Source organism: Aethalodelphis obliquidens, unplaced genomic scaffold (assembly GCF_003676395.1).
Source record: "Aethalodelphis obliquidens isolate GAN/ISIS:26980383/991018 unplaced genomic scaffold, ASM367639v1 scaffold4, whole genome shotgun sequence".
Lineage (NCBI taxonomy): Eukaryota > Metazoa > Chordata > Mammalia > Artiodactyla > Delphinidae > Aethalodelphis > Aethalodelphis obliquidens.
In genome coordinates this window covers 84,860,804-84,877,667 of record NW_020837948.1, presented here as the reverse complement: position 1 = coordinate 84,877,667, position 16,864 = coordinate 84,860,804, and the positions used below count along the sequence as shown (strand labels likewise).

The 16,864-nt window shown below is 39.4% G+C and overlaps 1 protein-coding gene across 9 annotated transcripts in view; it reads right to left on the bottom strand.

The window, feature by feature from the left end:
- The window catches only part of DAB2 (DAB adaptor protein 2), a 52,918-nt gene that overhangs the window by 10,379 nt on the left and 25,675 nt on the right, over positions 1–16,864 (bottom strand). For 5 of the 9 annotated variants that reach the window (XM_027101220.1, XM_027101216.1, XM_027101218.1 and 2 more), the window contains exons 2-11: positions 12,315–12,507; positions 10,957–11,096; positions 10,155–10,253; positions 8,332–8,463; positions 7,765–7,845; positions 7,305–7,331; positions 7,003–7,056; positions 6,557–6,619; positions 1,154–1,807; positions 24–183 (exon numbers count right to left, since the gene is read on the bottom strand). In XM_027101220.1, coding sequence (XP_026957021.1) covers positions 24–183; positions 1,154–1,807; positions 6,557–6,619; positions 7,003–7,056; positions 7,305–7,331; positions 7,765–7,845; positions 8,332–8,463; positions 10,155–10,253; positions 10,957–11,096; positions 12,315–12,405 — 1,501 coding nt within the window. In that variant the 5' untranslated portion in view covers positions 12,406–12,507. The remainder of the gene's footprint in view (positions 1–23; positions 184–1,153; positions 1,808–6,556; positions 6,620–7,002; positions 7,057–7,304; positions 7,332–7,764; positions 7,846–8,331; positions 8,464–10,154; positions 10,254–10,956; positions 11,097–12,314; positions 12,508–16,864) is intronic. The other 4 variants (XM_027101221.1, XM_027101222.1, XM_027101223.1 and 1 more) reach the window with 2 other exon arrangements.

The window sequence follows — 16,864 nt, the reverse complement described above, 5'->3', positions numbered from 1 at the left end:
TAACTCCATCTCTACACACCTACCTAGACCCCCAAGGGGCCCTACTGGGGCAGCAGCACTTGTTTTGAAGAGGTCCAGGGGCTTGGTCTGTATGGTTGCAGGTTGTCCTGGAGATGTCTGGCCTGGAGGTTCTGAGACGAGAGGAGCAAAGATGTCTGATGCAAGTAAGTCTTTTGCTGGAGACTGACAGGGCAGAGAGGGACACAGAGCAGTTACTCAGGAACAGTGAAATCCAGCTCTATTCTGTTTCCTACTCTGTACCTCGAATTTGCGAACACAAAAAGAGAAACTTTTCCCCATTATTGATAAATTATTATAACAAACTCCAAAAGACAAAAAAAAAAAAGACACGGATCCTGGCAATGGACAGAATATTGGGTCCTGGTGACTGACGCAATGGAGGACCTACAAAGTGAAATCTACTTTGCTCATGTACACATTTGATTCTGTCTGGTCTCCTTATCAGCTAAAAGCTTGAAGCTGGGAGAGAAAGGGCAACTGTAAGTAAGTAGCCTAAATATTCTGATCCTTCTTCTGGATTTAAATCATTCTGCATAAAGATGATACAGTAGTTTAATCATTAGGCCAGCATATTCCAATGCGATTTTTAAAATGAAACTTATATAAACCCCATTTTAAATTGCTTTTGAAGGAAGTGGTAATAGTAAATATATAAGTTTCTTTTAAGACAATGGATTGTTCAGTCATTAATCAGAGGAGACAAACTCGAGAATTTTAGACCACCACCTTGGACACAAATGCCATATGCCGGGGTGTGTGGAGGCGTGTGTTAGTACGGGGAAGGTACAAAGGGAATCACAGGAACCCTTCCCCTCCCCTCCCAGAACATGATGATCAAACTTACCGGAGGTACAGAAGCATAGCAGCATTAAAAACGGAAAAACTTGTGTTTAGTTAATAATATGTGACGACATGCAAACGGAAAGCAGGGTGTGACAAACACTGCCGAGTGAGAAGCTTAAAAAGGGTGACAGTTAGAGGAAAGTATTCCTGGAGAACGATGCGCCTTATCCCACCTCCTATGTTACAGCCACACAGGAAACTACAATAGCAGCAGGAAAGAGAGCTTGCATCACACCACCCTTTGGTACCGAACATGCATTCTGCCAATGGATATGTGGAGACAATTCACCTTAGCAGTCCTTCTGCCTCTTCCTGGTTTGGTACTTTGTGGAGGTGGGATAATGGCTATGGAGTCATGTGGTAAGGACTGGACAGAGCTTTCCAAGTCCTGCTTTACGCCATTCGGTACGGGCAGTCCTTTGGGAGGGCTTCCCACAAAAGGGTTCAGGGAGGATTTGATATGGAAGCCGTTCTGTTCTCTTTCAGATACCCCATTGTGAGTTCTCACTGCTGGCTGTGTTTGCGTACTTGATAAGGGCCACAGGCCTGCCTGAGCTTCCTGTTTGCCAGTCCGGTTAGAGATTTGGTCAAACTGCTGACCAAAGTAATCAACATCCCCATTCAGGGGCCCGTTACTCAGAGGGGTAGACGAGCTAGTCAAATTCTCTTTCTTCTGATCTGGAGATTTGAGAGAATCAGACGAAGAGGGTGCCGATTGGTCTGGCTGTGCAAAAGGATCGTCACGGAAAGGATCAGGATTAGGGGTGGGAAAGAAGTTGAGATTGGCAGAAAAGGCATTTTCAGGCAAGAAAGATGCCTGAGGCTTTGGTCGAGGAAGAGAGCAGGAGGCGATGCCATTTGTTAAGAATAGATTTTCTCGTAAAGAATTCTGATTGGTGTCGATTTCAGAGTTTAGATCCACTAACAGGATATCTTTGCTTTCCTATCACATTTGGAAAGAAAAAAAAAAGAAAATGTTAGTCCACGTTGTGACTTCAAATGAGAAAGCTACATAAGATGATTAAGATTATCAAAATTTCCATTCGATTTCAGTCTTACTGGTTGACCATTACCTCCTCCCATCGTGTCCCTGAGTGCACTTACTAGTTGTAGAATAGGTCCTCCCTGCCCCTCCCAGGCCCTTTTAAGTCTCAACTTCATTGGCCCTTCATTCAGTGAAATCTTACTGTTGTTTACTTCACATGTCTCCCCTCACCCTTTCAGACTGGCTGAGTTCATAATCATCATTGTTTCAATTCATGCCTTTGACAGTCTTAAAGGGAATTGATTTCGAGTCACTCTAAGTGACTATCTAAGCATATTGAGCTTGAAGGAAATGGCCTAGCCCCTCTTCCTACATGATGTACATTCCTATTGTACCCCCAGAGTCACCTAATATCACCTCTCTAAATGAGTGAATTCATTGCCTAATATAGTCATATCTTATAATTCTAGTTATAATAAAGTTTAAGGTCAAATATATTTCCCTACAATTGGTCTTTCCTCTAGGGGGGCAAAGAAGATTTTCCCCTCACATCACAGCCTGCCAGGTATGCCTCTTTAAATACTTAAGGATCTTTTTAAAAGTGTAGCCAAGTTGGATCTCTCATTCTCATCATCCTAGTCTCTCCTCTGGACGTACTCTTTTGTCTATGTCCTTCTAAGAACATGATACTCAAAATACTGATATAATCTAACATAATATATCACATTAACCTCTCATAGTTGTACCTTTTTTCATAATATAGTTTAGTGTTGCCTGTGTCGTGACAGGAGTCTCCTCTACTTAGTGGATAAATTCAACTAATGTTGAAGTCACCTTTAATTTATGTATAATCTAATCTTTAATTTATGTATAAGGTGGAGATATGGGTGTAAGAGTTAATTTGAAAGACATACTAAATGAATAACTCTACAAATTCTATTCCTTCCCTATCATTTTTCAGTTATGTTAATTATTTGGATTCTCAATTGTCAGATATGACATTCTTCTCAGCATAAAAGCAGCAAATTTGATAAATCTGACATGTCTTTATTCAGGGCAATGACACAACTAATTAGGATTCACCCTGGGATATAGCTATCATACTGACAGACCTTCCTTCTGATTGACTTTGATCAATTAAATACTTAACTATGCTAGCCACAGAAGAATATAAACAATAAAAACTGTCGAGCTGAAATGGAAGTTAGTTTTCTAGTATTATCCTGGGCAGATTATTAAATATTTTGGTCATTGGGACAATGATCAAGACGATCTCAAGGGAATATAAAATTCTCAAACTAGTAAATAAAAAGGGAGACTGAATAGGTCTCCTCAGCTTTAAGAGAAAAGAACAAAATTTTTAAAAGTTTAGGTCCTAAATCAGACCTAATTGGTATTCTATATTTTGGCTTCCTTCACTGTTAGGTATAAAGGCACAATTTTTAAAAGCCAGCTTTTCTCTTTATAACCAGAAGAACTTGTCAGAAGAGAGAACTTGTAATTAAAAAACAAAACAAAACAAAACAAAAAACTTAAAAAAAAATCAAAGAAATTGATTGGAAGGCTTCTTAATGCAGGGGTCTTTAACAATCAAAAGGTAGGACAAAATGTATTATGAAAGCTTGTGATTGTAATATTTATTCATTTATTATGAGCCACCTCTGGGTTAGAACAGTTGGGTGTTCACAGCTGGTAGAGTTCTCCTTCATTTACTTCAGAAGAAGTCCTTAGGACACCAAACAGGAACCACAATGTTAGACTTCTGAATAGTCACCCTATAAGTAAAATGTATAAGGCTCTCCTCAGGTTGAGGTCGTTGTTAATCCAAGATTAAGAGTCTGATTCATAGACTACAACTGAAAGATGTAAGACTTCTCGTCCACCCCCTTGGTCAGCATTTCTTTAATTCTCTGCTGTACTGTAAACACTGCATCCACTTGGCCGTCATGTAAGCACCTGAGAGACAAGAACTGAGCATGAAATATAGTCCCTGCTGTTAAGGGGCTCCAGTAAGAGGGTCAAGCAGGCAACCAAGAAGGTGTGTCTGCACAGACAAGGTTTAAAATACAAAGTTCTAGACTAGCTCTTCTGCAGGTAGCTCATCTTGCCTAACCATTCCAGCCTACCAAATCCTGGACCTCCTTACTCAAAGCCTTCAGTGACTTCCTGCTACTCCCCAGTATTAAAATAATCTCCATTAGCCAGACTTTCAAAATGACCCACCAGGAGACCTCGTTTACTTTTAGCCTAACTACTACTCTACTTTCCTACATACTTCAAAGACCCAACTCAAGTTCAGGTTCTTTACAAAGCTTTTTCCCATTGATCCTTCTATTTCAGCTTCACCTGTGCCCACCCATGGCATCTTACGTATATATGACACTGTGCTTTGTGCCCTGATACCCATCCCCATACCAGATTTAATGGGGAAACCACACTTTATGTTCTTTTCATAATAACTATGCTTTCAAACGGTCAAGTTTTTAAAGTTAGAGATCATGTCTTTTTGGTCTTTTTTTCTTTCCTTTTTTTTTTTGAGATACAGTATGGAAGAATATTGTTCAAGTGGTTTGGCGAAAAAAATTACATTCTAAGGTATGTTACTTAGTTTGCAACATGAGCTTTACTTGAAATGCAGAAAACTATTTTGTATAAATGTTGGGGGAAGGGTAGCTGGGTTAGGGAACCACTAATAAGGTCTAGCTAATTTAGATTTCTGCCTTTCTTCATCTCTTCCAGAGCAACTGATGTGAGATTTCAAAATTTTTAAACATGCTGGTTTTATCAAGTAGAGATAAATCTATTTCGTGACCTATGAATATGGAGTCAGTATGTAAGAACACACTGGCAAAGTCTAACTAGCACATAATTAGCGCCATTAGCATTCTTTTACTTATCAGATACCATCACTTTGATGGTATTTATCATTTTAATTTATTGTTAGTTTAGCTAAAACTTGCCTTTTATTTCAACAAGCCAAAAATTCTTAGAATGCGTAAGGTCTCATAATAATGAGACTCAAGATTACTCGTGTTGTTTTCCATTTCCTTTTTTAGAACTTTCTAGAAGTCTACAGAAGCAGATTAAACAGTCAGTGCCTCCTTGCCTATTCCACTGGAATTCTACATCATAGCTTGAGTGTTTTGATCTCTTTTAATATACTACTGGTTTCAATGTCAGTAATACTTGGAATGAAGGTCATTCAGAAGTCAATTTACTTTGGGAAGGGAGCTACTCACGGAGGAGGGGCAAAGTTGCCTAGGAATCAAAAAACCTCAGATCTACGATGGACCTGTCAGGATTATCAAATCTGGTATTTCAAAAAGTTTATCCTTACAATGGTAACAAATGTTACGAAAAACATTTTATGTTTTACAGACAAACATAAGGTTTTACAAAAAGTTTTACAGACAAACGAGTTAGGACTCACTACTTGAAAGAATATTAAATGGGCTTCTCTAATGCGGGCTTTTTAGGATCTCTAAACGCTATATTATGCATTGTGATTCTCATAAAAGGAGGGGTAGAGAAGAGGGTCTGCAGTCCCTGCTCCTACCCGTCTCACTGGGCCTGGGCATTTGTGTGAAATCGCATAGGCATGCCATTCTCTGCAGTACTCCAGCAAGTGAGACTTTTAGTCCTCAATCTGCTGCTGCTTTAATTCCTATGACCCTCTTGGTCACAGAGGCTTGCTTGATAATTCCCTGATATAGGTGACCCCTAGAGAAACATTCTCCCCAACGTTCTAGACTGATACCCTTTTTGTCTAGTTATTACCTTCTCATCTTTTATGTTCAAGTCCAGAAACTCACTTACTCAAGAGGCATTACCTGAACCTCTAAACTGGATAAATACCTTGTAAGTAACATCAACTGTTAGGCTTTGTGATAAGTTTTAATGTTGGTCTCCCTGCTAGACAGTAAACTCCATGATGTCATTGACATTGTGCCCTGCAAACAGCAGGTACTCAAGAAACTGTTAAATAAATAAAATAAGTTGTAAGAAGTCATTCAAAATTACAGGCAATTTCACTTGAGGACTGTTTTGGAAGGTCTGAGACTTAGGCTTAAGCCTTGAAACTGGACCTCTGCTTGGGTAAATGAGAGTTTTTTTGAATCACCACTTCCTTATTTGGAAAGAAAACTACTGCTCCATTCTCACAGAGTTGTTACAGATCAATCAATAATAAGACTTGATATACTACAATATCCTGTAAAGGATGAGCAACTTTTTTAACAAAGACAAGCTTTGGTTAAATATAACTGAGCCTCTTGTTTTAAGTCTTATTTTACACCAAGCTTATGCTGCTAAATCACAACAGAAAGAATAGAAAAAAAAAATAATGAAGAGGCCAGGAGTCTATACAATTAGTCATCTAACAAACATGTTTCCTTCAAGTAGGCTTACATCAAGGACTAATATTCAGCTCCTCCTTCTGATCCTAAGTAATACCCAGATGGACTACATTGCCTGACCTATTGCTCAGATTTAACTTCTAAGCAATATTAATGTATCTGAAGTAGTGCTGATAGGCTCCCGTGGTGACTTAAGATGCAAATTTGTTCTAGTAGCCATTTACACTTTATGCAGAAAAATCAGCAGTCACCTTCCAAGTTTCAATGAGATGCTCAAGATTTCTGGTTAATTGCCAGTTTGAGTTATAGATGTCATTTCCATTACATTGCAAATTTAAAAACAGACACTTACTGTTGGACTACTTAGGTCAGGAGGTGTAGACATGTCCCCAAACAAATCCATCTGGTCAACACCCTTAAAAAAGTATTTTGATTAGATTCAGATGTGTCTATTAAAAAAGATGATTTTGTATATTGTTGTAATTGTTTCCTAAACTAAAGTTTAGGAAAATAGTTGTCACAACTGGATTTTCACTTAACTAATACAGATTTGATATTAGGTTATTTAGGTCAGGAAGTGTAGACAAGTCCCCAAACAAATCCACCTGATGTACACTTTTAAAAAAGTATTTGGATTAGATTCAGAGTGTTTACTAAAAAGATCACTTTGTATATTGACATAAATGTTATACTAACAGTTAGGGAAAGAGTTGTCGCAACTGGATTTTATTAACAACATCTTTAGGAAGCAAATCCCGTGTTCAGGTAAGTAAGAATCATAAAAAATCACATACGTACCAATTTCAGTTTGCAAGCTTGGTCATCAAGATTCATTAGGGCCTCACTCCCATTCTGAAAAGATGGCAAATATTAAAGGTTTAGTTGGTGAGTCTTCCCTACACAGTTTAATTTCCTAGTGTATTGGCTTGCTAAGAAGTTTAGATTTTGGCACTAGTCATTCAACTGTACATCTTCTATGACCAGAAGGGTCATGAACACATAGTAATAAAACTAGGAGGGAAGCCTGCTTGGGCAGGTGGCAAACAAGGGCTTATACACATCACACGTGCAATTCACGAGAAGTAAAGATGCGGTTTTACCTCTACTGCTTTGCTGGCTTCTTCCATCTAAAAAGAAAGACACAAATTCAGTGATCTTAGTAAATTATAGTTAAAGAGAATTAAATAAAGGAATAAATATACCTATGGGTTCACAAAGAGAAAGCAAGAGAGAGTCTTGCATATTATTTCTGCCCTACATTCTCCTCCCCTTTTCATATCAATACTGGATTTGAATAGCGTTATTGGACTTGGTAGTCCTGGAATCAATGTGAAGTTTATAGGGAGAAAATACAAGAGTCAGGCACTAGAAATCAGAAGGGCCTAACTATAACATCCAAATATTGCCCTATTGGGAAGAACAAAAATTATATCACTTTCTATACTTTGAAGAGCCACATAGACGCCAACACTCCAGGCAGGCCATGCGTTCACATAATGTTCAGACATGGTCTTGAATGTTGTATTAAGTCTAATAGAGCCTGTATTAGATAGGACTTACCTTTTTCTTTTCTTCTTCCTTTTTCTTTACATTATAGATAACTTGGAAAAGGTCTTTAAGATCAACAACTAGTGGCTCAGCCTGAAGCAAGAGAAAGCATCTTTATCAGAATTTTAATCTTACTATTTTCTTCCCTTTGTCCCCCATCAGTTCTGATTAGTAATGTTTCCTTCCTTTCTCTTAAAGCTCCTTCCTACCCTCCCCTGGTTTGTGGAAGATCACCACCACTCCCACCCCAGCCCTCATATACATAAAATACTTAGATAAAACAAGAAGCACAATGATAATTTTCCAAGTCCTTTCAAGATTTCTGGGAATAATTGACTATCGTTCTAAAATCAGCAATGATCTTATGAGAAGGTCCGTTCTAACAATGCTTGTGCCACACACTACATGGGTATCAATGACATTTAAAGAAGATTCCTTAGACTAATTAAAGATAGTCATCCTCTGAGGTACTGTTTAGTCCTCCTACATCCAATTGTTTCCAGTAAGCTCTCTAGTTGAGAGACACACACTCTCATGTTCAAGTCCCCCTCCAGGTATACCTCAAGGCTTAGAGCTTACCTGTTGCCCTGTTTTTATGGCAAAAAACTGGTGTTGGCCTTCCCCTCCACACACATAACCAAATGCTCGGTTGTCTGTCACATCACGGGCAATGAAAGAAATCTTATTTACTGGGTGTTCATGCTCTATTACCTAAAAAAGGGACATCAAAAATGGTGTATTGAGAAAACTAGAATCTATCTGTAGATTCTCTCTGGAGCACAACTAAGCATCAGATACCAAGGCATATATGAGAAGGCTAAAACATTTGAAGATTTTTTCACTCCTGGTTGAAGGCTACTGCTACATTTATCCTTGCTAGGAAGGGCTCAAAAGTGGAAAACAAAAAACAAAAAACCTAACAACAAAGAGTAGAAAACAGAAATAGAAAGAATGATCCTTCTTAAACTATCTATACTTGATTCTCTCTATCGCAAAGACGTGATGCCACATCGCAAGGAAGGACCGAGGATTAGGAGACCAAGAATTTCTAAAGCGAAGATGGAACATATCACCTCTAAAGCATTCCAGGGAGGTCTACTTTCTCAACTCAACAAACTCAAGTGAATAGCATAATTAAGCTAGAGGAGTGTTCACAAGGATCCTTTGACTGCCTCAGACTGGCCAGAGAACCCTCCTAAGTATTATTGGTACAGTTACCCCCAATACATTCTGGAGGTCACCAGATTCTGTCATCAAGTATTTGTCAACATCACACAGATGTCCACGTCATTATACAGGAGTTTCATGTGGCAGGGCTTATTGGTTTAGCAGTGCTTTCCCTGCTATTCCCCTCCCCCGTTTCTCTTGACCCTTTCAAGTAGATGGTAGGGCTCAACTCTTCATGCATATTTGTAGATGCTCAGAATGTGTCTTGACTTTTGTTTCCAAGCACCTAAGACCACTGAAAAGTTTAGATTGGGCATCTTAGGAGGTTTGGGAGTGAGAGAATGCTTGTGTGGGAAAAGTGCCACCATTCTCTGGCAGGCTTGTGAAAACAAGAGTCAAAAGATAAGGGACAGTGGAGACAGCAGTGCATGAGGACAGCAGGGTGGGTGAGCGTGTACCAGGGTTCCAGAGCCCTAAGTTTGACCAATGGATTTTGCATATTAGATAATGGGAATCTCTAGGAAGGGTTGAATAGTAACTTGAGGTCTTCCCACAGTATCCTGATACAATAAACTATTGTGCAGCAATGAAAAACATTTTAAGCAGATGAATCTTATGATGTTATATTGAGTAGAGGGAAAAGAGTCCCAGAAGACTTGAAGTATGATAGCTTTTGATAAGGCCCAAACAAACAAACACAAAATAAGCAAGACTGTTCATGTGATAGAATAAGAGTAACCCCAAAAAATGAGCAAGCTTACATCTATGGGGTAAAGAGGAAGGGAAAAGAGAGAAGGAGAGAAAAAAGAAGATGTGTTTCAGATAGTATTCTGTTTGGTTAGGCAGTAAGTTCACCCGTGACCTTATATTAAAATGAGACCCATACATAGATCTATGATAGCATCACAAGCCAGTGGTTAGAGTTGATCTCGTGCTGTATATCTTGGTCCAAAAAATACCTAACTGATATCCATGGCATACCAGTGTTTAGGTTAGACTTATAGACTTGAGGTCCACATCTATTATAGGAAAAAAGTTTCAAAATAAAGTATCTTGACCCCTCACCTCCTACCCTATCTGTTTTTTGCCTGTTACTTCTGGAGGAGTGCAGTAATATGTAATTTTTTTTTTCCCTACAGAATTTTGAAAAGGGAAAAGGAGAGCTGAAATTTATGTCACAAATTATTTGTCAGACTCAGGTGGTCAGAAAGGTGTCAGTGAAAGTGAATTCTTACCCCAGTTTTCTCATCAATGATTTTTATTCCAGAAAGAGAAATGTTGACCCAGATCCTTTGTTTGTGTTGTCCCTGAGACCGAGCAGCTGCCGCCATTCCCTGATGAAATTGGGAAAACAAGAAAAATCTAGTTAAAAGAACGCTATGATGCTTCTGACTCTCAAATTTTAAAAGGCAATCAGCTTTGTTTTCAGCTTGGTTTACCATCTATGAAAGGATTAGGCATCTTTCATAAGAGACAGCAGGATGAAATAGAAGGCATTGAGCCAGGCAATTACTGGTCAGCTCTGTGAACTTGGACAAGTCCTCATTCCCTTGGCCTCCAAACAGTCATTGGCAAAGACAAGAAGACTGGACCAGAGATCTTCAAACATATTCAAAGATGTTCCTTCTAGGCCTTGTCTTAGTTAATGAGTATTACTTCCTTAATTAGTTTCACAGCATGGCAATATTAGAATTTAAAATTTTAAAAAAACCAAAGGGCTAACACTAAAGAACACCAGTTTCGAAGCCGACTCCTGAATTTTACCTGAATACTTCCAGGCTCAGAAAGTTGGTCTTCTCAAAGGAAAAGGCATCTAGGGTCCTGCTACACTTGATTAAATCAGGTCTCTAGACAGCACTCAATATATGCAAACAAACCCATGGCTTCTCATAAAATGCAGCACCACTGGATCAATTACGTGATTAGAAAAGTTTTTCTTTCAAATAATTGAGATATAGGTAAATACAAACTTCTAATATCATTTCCTCTGCTGCGTATTTGCTTAAGATAGAGACAAAGTATGCTTTTCCCCTTCACCTTTAGTTTCATCATAGAATCTTGGCTCATTTTATCCCCTCTTGCATCGGGCACATCATCAATGCCGATTAGCTTGGCCTTGTATTTCACACCATCCCCTTTGAATCTGGCCAAAAGATATTCATCTGTCTTTTCAGTGCCTGAGAAAAGAACGAAATAGAGGATAAAGTTTATAAATGTATTGAAATATCAGCCCCAGGTATGACCAAATATGCCCCAGGATCTAAAAATCTGAGTAGTAAATATCTTGATTATTCTACAATTGATCAAATATGCAATATTCTACCCTTATCCTTACTTCCTTTGAGTAAAAAAAATCACACTGTGTAAAACTGTGTATGGCATTGGGGCAGAGAGAAAATAAACTCTTAAAGATGCAGCCTGGGGGCTTCCCTGGTGGTGCAGTGGTTGAGAGTCCGCCTCCCGATGCAGGGGACGCGGGTTCGTGCCCCGGTCCGGGAAGATTCCACATGCCGCGGAGCGGCTGGGCCCGTGAGCCATGGCTGCTGAGCCTGTGCGTCCGGAGCCTCTGCCTCTGCAACGGGAGAGGCCACAACAGTGAGAGGCCTGCGTACCGCAAAAAAAAAAAAAAAAGATGCAAAAAAAAAAAAAAGACTGGGCTGAGTTATGGGAAACTTACGGGAATATGTGAGATGGGATTGGGGGATATTCTTCAGCATAGTTTTAAAAATATTTTTTAAAAAGAATATAAGGAGGATAATACTTTTTTTTTTTTAATGAAAGGAAAACAAGCCACTGCACAATTTACTAGCATCTTTGAATTGTCAATAAAGTGAAAGAGAATTGTGGGTAAATTCCCTTGGAAATAACTAAGACAATTATCCATCTTTAGAACTTCTTCTGCTTCTCTTCTCATTCCCATTTCTAAAGCGTGGACATGAAAGGCAAGGAAATCACAGCATATTCTCAAACTATGAATGATTAAGGATGCTGACACTTTCTAGTGGTACTTCAGGTCAAAAGAAGAGGGTGTCATAAAATAAAGATCTTGATTTTTTATAAAACGGCTACTTCAGTAAAGCAAAGTGGTATATAGGTTACTGAAAGATAACCATGTAATACTTGATAGTTGCATTTCCCAACTGAACAAGATGTATGAAAGCTTCCCAGCAGGACCCAAATTGGTGCAACCACAGAGTTCAGAGATACGTCTTATTGTATATGGATCGGACCAATCTCCTCTGCCAAAGTCTTACTTTCTTGTTTAGGAAAAGTTGACACTTGGCTGAGATTGAATTAAGGCAAGGGCCAGCTCTTACTTTGCCTTGAACGTCACACTTCGTCACTGGTAACCACCACTAGCTCCCCTCATTGGCCTCAAGAGGACCTCTCCATACCTTTCTTCTTTTCCTTCTTTGACGGTGCCTTTGGTGCGGCCTGTTGGTCAGGCTGACCATTAGTTGCACTCGTTTCTGCTTCGTTAGACATGGCAAGGAGGCAGACAGCCAACTCCAGCACCAGCAGACACTTAGTGACACCCAGCGATCCCCGATGGAGACGTCTCAAACAAACATAACCTGCTGCAGACACCTGTGGGCAGAGTTTAGAGGCATAATGAGATCATAACATAGCAAACCCAGACTTTATGTCCTAATAGGCCCACAACCCGTGATTTGGGAGCGTAGTTCTTCAGACTCATTTTGTTCTTTTTTCTCTGTTAGACTGAACTCTGACAGCAGGGGAGTGGGTAGGACTGTTTCCTTTGTAGTTTCCAAAATACCAAGAGGGTATTTACCAGATGTTTCTTTAAGTAGTTGATATCTGATAACATTTAATGTGATTATAGGTACAAACTATTGATACTATGTATGAAATAAAAAAGCTACAAGGATATATTGTACAGCATGGGGAATATAGCCAATATTTTATAATAACTATAAATGGAGTATAATCTTTAAAAACTGTGAATCACTCTTGTACATCTGAAACATATAATACTGTAAATCAACTATATCTCATTAAAATTTAAAAACAATGTTATTATCTAGCTCAGAAATTCATATTGGAACTTTGGCATAAAAATGTAGTATTAAAGATAGGGATCAAAACGTGTCACACGTAGATGAATAAGTTTTCATAGCAAAGTTTAAATAAATTGAATGCTGAGCTGAGAAGATTGCAACTGGCATCTGAAATTGGGCATTAAAAATTCTGGTTCCTGGGCTTCCCTGGTGGCGCAGTGGTTGATAGTCCGCCTGCCGATGCAGGGGACACGGGTTCGTGCCGCGGTCCGGGAAGATCCCACATGCCGCGGAGTGGCTGGGCCCGTGAGCCATGGCCGCTGAGCCTGCGCGTCTGGAGCCTGTGCTCCGCAACGGGAGAGGCCACAAGAGTAAGAGGCCCGCGTACCGCAAAAAAAAAAAAAAAAAAAATTCTGGTTCCTCAAAATATCATGTAACTATATAGAGAGTGATGAGCAGAGTTATGAATTTTGTCTTATTCATAGATAAATATTTTTTAAGTATTAAGATTCTGCACATGATCTCCAGAGCTATCTAAGCACTGTATTTTAAAAGCCATCCATTTTTGACACTAACGCACATATCAGGGAAAGAATAGATTTTTGGGGTGTCTCATTGTACATATCTTGTGCTATTATTTAGTATTACTATCCTCAGAACCCTTTGGTATGTGCTCCACAAAGCTCCCCTATGTATCACGGTAGGTAAAACAAAAAAAAGTCGTCATTGCTAGCACACAGAAGTCAAAACTAACATTTCAAAAGGTTCTTTCACCTCCCAGGAGTGAAAATTTCTACACAGCTCCTGAGAGCGCTAGGAAAGGTTAACTTTCGATGTGAACTGAAGACTAAAGCAAAGAAAAGCCACTCATGGTGTTGTAATCCTGTGAAGACCATGAATGGGCTGGTACATTCATCTTACCCCCAAAAGCTCTCTTCATTTTTTATAATCTTAATAGTCTTTTAAAATACATACATACACAATTACACAAATCTGTATATGATTAATGTTATCTGAATTATTTCATTTGAAGATTTAGTCATTAATTTTTTTTATTAAAAATTAAAAAAAAAATTTTTAAATATTTATTTATTCATTTTGGCTGTGCCGGGTCTTCGTTGCAGCATGTGGGATCTTCGTTGTGGCATGCAGGCTTCTTAGTTGTGGCATGCAGATTCTTAGTTTTGGTAAACATGCAGGATCTAGCTTCCCGACCAGGGATCGAACCCGGGCTACCTGAATTGGGAGCATGGAGTCTTACCCACTGGACCACCAGGGAAGTCCCATTAGTAGTTAATTTTGCCCAAAGACACCTGACTGGTAGGTGGCTGGGGAGGCAGTCTATTTACAGGTGAAGACTATAGGGGACTCATAGCCTTATTTACTCAAGATTTAGTTGGGGGCCAGGCACTATTAGCCCTTTAACTGTATTAACTGCAGAACGTTCATGGTAACCCTATGAGTATTATGATACAGTATTATTTCACTTTTCCAGAGGGAAAGCCAAGGCACAGAGGTTTTAAACAACGCAGCTGCTAAGTTGAAACCAGGTCTCCAACCCAGGCTGTCTGGCCCCAAGCCAGAGTTCCTTAAACACTACAATGATGAGTCTCACATGGGAAGCCTCATGTTCGCTACAGAGATGCTCTATTATATACTTATAGTGCCCCTCACCTCCCCCCCAAAAAGATACATCCAAGTCCTAACCCATGAACCTTTGTATGTGACCTTATCTGAGAAAAGGGTATTTGCAATTGTCTTTAAGTTAAGGCTCTTGAGATGGGATCATCCTAGATTTAGGGAGTGTCCTAAATTCTGTAACAAATGTCACTATAAAAGAAAGGCAAAGGGAAGTTTGAGACACAGAGACACATGGAGGAAGTGATATGAAGACAGAGGTAGAGATGGGATTGATACACCTACAAATCAGGAACGCCAAGGACTGCCAACGTCCACCAGGTGCTAAGGGCGAGGCATGGAATGAGCTCTCCCTCAGAGCCTCCAGAAGGAATGAACTCCAATGACACTTTGATTTGGGGGCTTCTGGCCTCCAAGACTGTGCGAGAATATATTTCCGTTGTTTCAAGTGACCCAGTTTTTTGTAATTTGTTATGGCAGCCCTTGGAAACGAATACAACACCTCTATTTTGTGTGCCTTGGTTGGCTTCATGGTTCCAAGATTTATTTCCTGACAACATGATAAATCTCTTAGTCGTATCCATACTCTTCTAATTTCAGGAAGCCAATAATAATTTTCTTAATTTCAGAAAACGTATCCCAAATCAAGAGGATATTTGCCCACATTAACAATGTCAGGAGGTGAGATAAGCTCTGATCTAAGGAGACACATCAACATTCATCCTCCTGCATCCTCACCTTCTCCCCAGTGGGCCCTTTCTTTTATCAGTGGCTCATCTCATCTTAGAAATAAGGAAAACACTTCTGTGCGACCCTGTAGTCCTCCAGTTATCATCTTATGATCTAAACATCTAAAATTGATGGGCACTTACCCTCCACCTTTTCCTATCCCCTTCCCCTCATAGGACTGTTCATCTTAACGTTAGTCGCAGGAAGTCAACTTCAGCTGCTAATGGCTCTCTTGACCAAATCCAATTACTTCGCTTTCATCCTTTTGGGGGTATCCGACTGCATGCATCAGATACCTACACCTCTTTGAGAGCCCTTTTCCCACCATTTTTTGCTCCCATGACCACCCTGAAGCTCCAGTCCATGGCTTGTGTTTATTGAATTGGGATAATCCAGATTTTTGTTGTTAAATGATGAAGCCCCCTAAATTTTAGAATAACATTGAAAGATTTCCTACTTAATCTTGGGGCTCCCCTTGCATTTAGGACAAAGATTGAGACTTTTTCACTTTATATATGAGACTCAAATATTTTACCCCTACTTATCTTCAACATTCTTTTCTTTCATTCTTGGATAGAAACCCCAATACTTCTCATTTCTTTTAGAAAATATTTTGGTTTTGACTCCTTCCCTTTTCAAATTAGCATAGCTCCCTTTTCCCCCATTTTCCTGCCCATCCCAGTTACCTATTTGTCCCTGAAGACTTTCCCTTCCTCCCCTCCAATTCTGGCTGGAAAGTAACCTGGCATAAGAGTTTGTCACCCACATTTGAAGCTGATACCATACTTTTCTGTAGCATACATATTATTTCTGAGAAGAAAAGACTTATTAGCTCATTAAACATGGGAAGTTTTGTCCTAAAGTGACAGTATTTTAATGGAATTTGAGAAGCGCCACAGAGCACTTTGAGGGGGCTTGAGGGAGGGAATGGTGTGCGGTTTAGTCATAAAGGTGATACAAGATGTAACAACCTTATAACTCAAAACCAGCATCAAATCTGGTGTCGGCAGACAGGGCCAAAATGGAAGAGCTCTAGAGTGAGTGGTGCTACCTTGGTTTTACAGCAAAAAATTTCTCTTGTTAGATACTGAACTACAACTTTTCACAGCACTGGGATTATTTTAAGGTACTTGGTATCTTTTGACTATATCCTTTCACTGTTGGGGATGAGCAGTTACAAGGGGCAAGGGAGAAAAAAGTAGGGAGAAAAGGTTTCTTTAGCATCTTAGCTTATTCCTTGAAGAAAATGGATGTGTATGGTGGGTTGTAATAGCCAAGGGCAGGTCTCCATTGTAGGCCATACAATTTAAAAGGTATCCATGCTCCCTGAAATGACTGGAAGGTAGATTCTGCCCATAGGCTCCAAGACTCAAAAATAAATCCCCTTACAAAGAACCATTAAAGTTTATCGAAAAATTTTAACAGAAGTGTACATCCAGTTATGTGTGTACCAGAGTGATAAACATTCTTTCTCCACAGGTTTAAAGAGAACAGATTTCCCAAATGTCCAAGTTACCATTTGACATGAGGTAGACAGAAGTCTTGCTTCCAGACTTAGG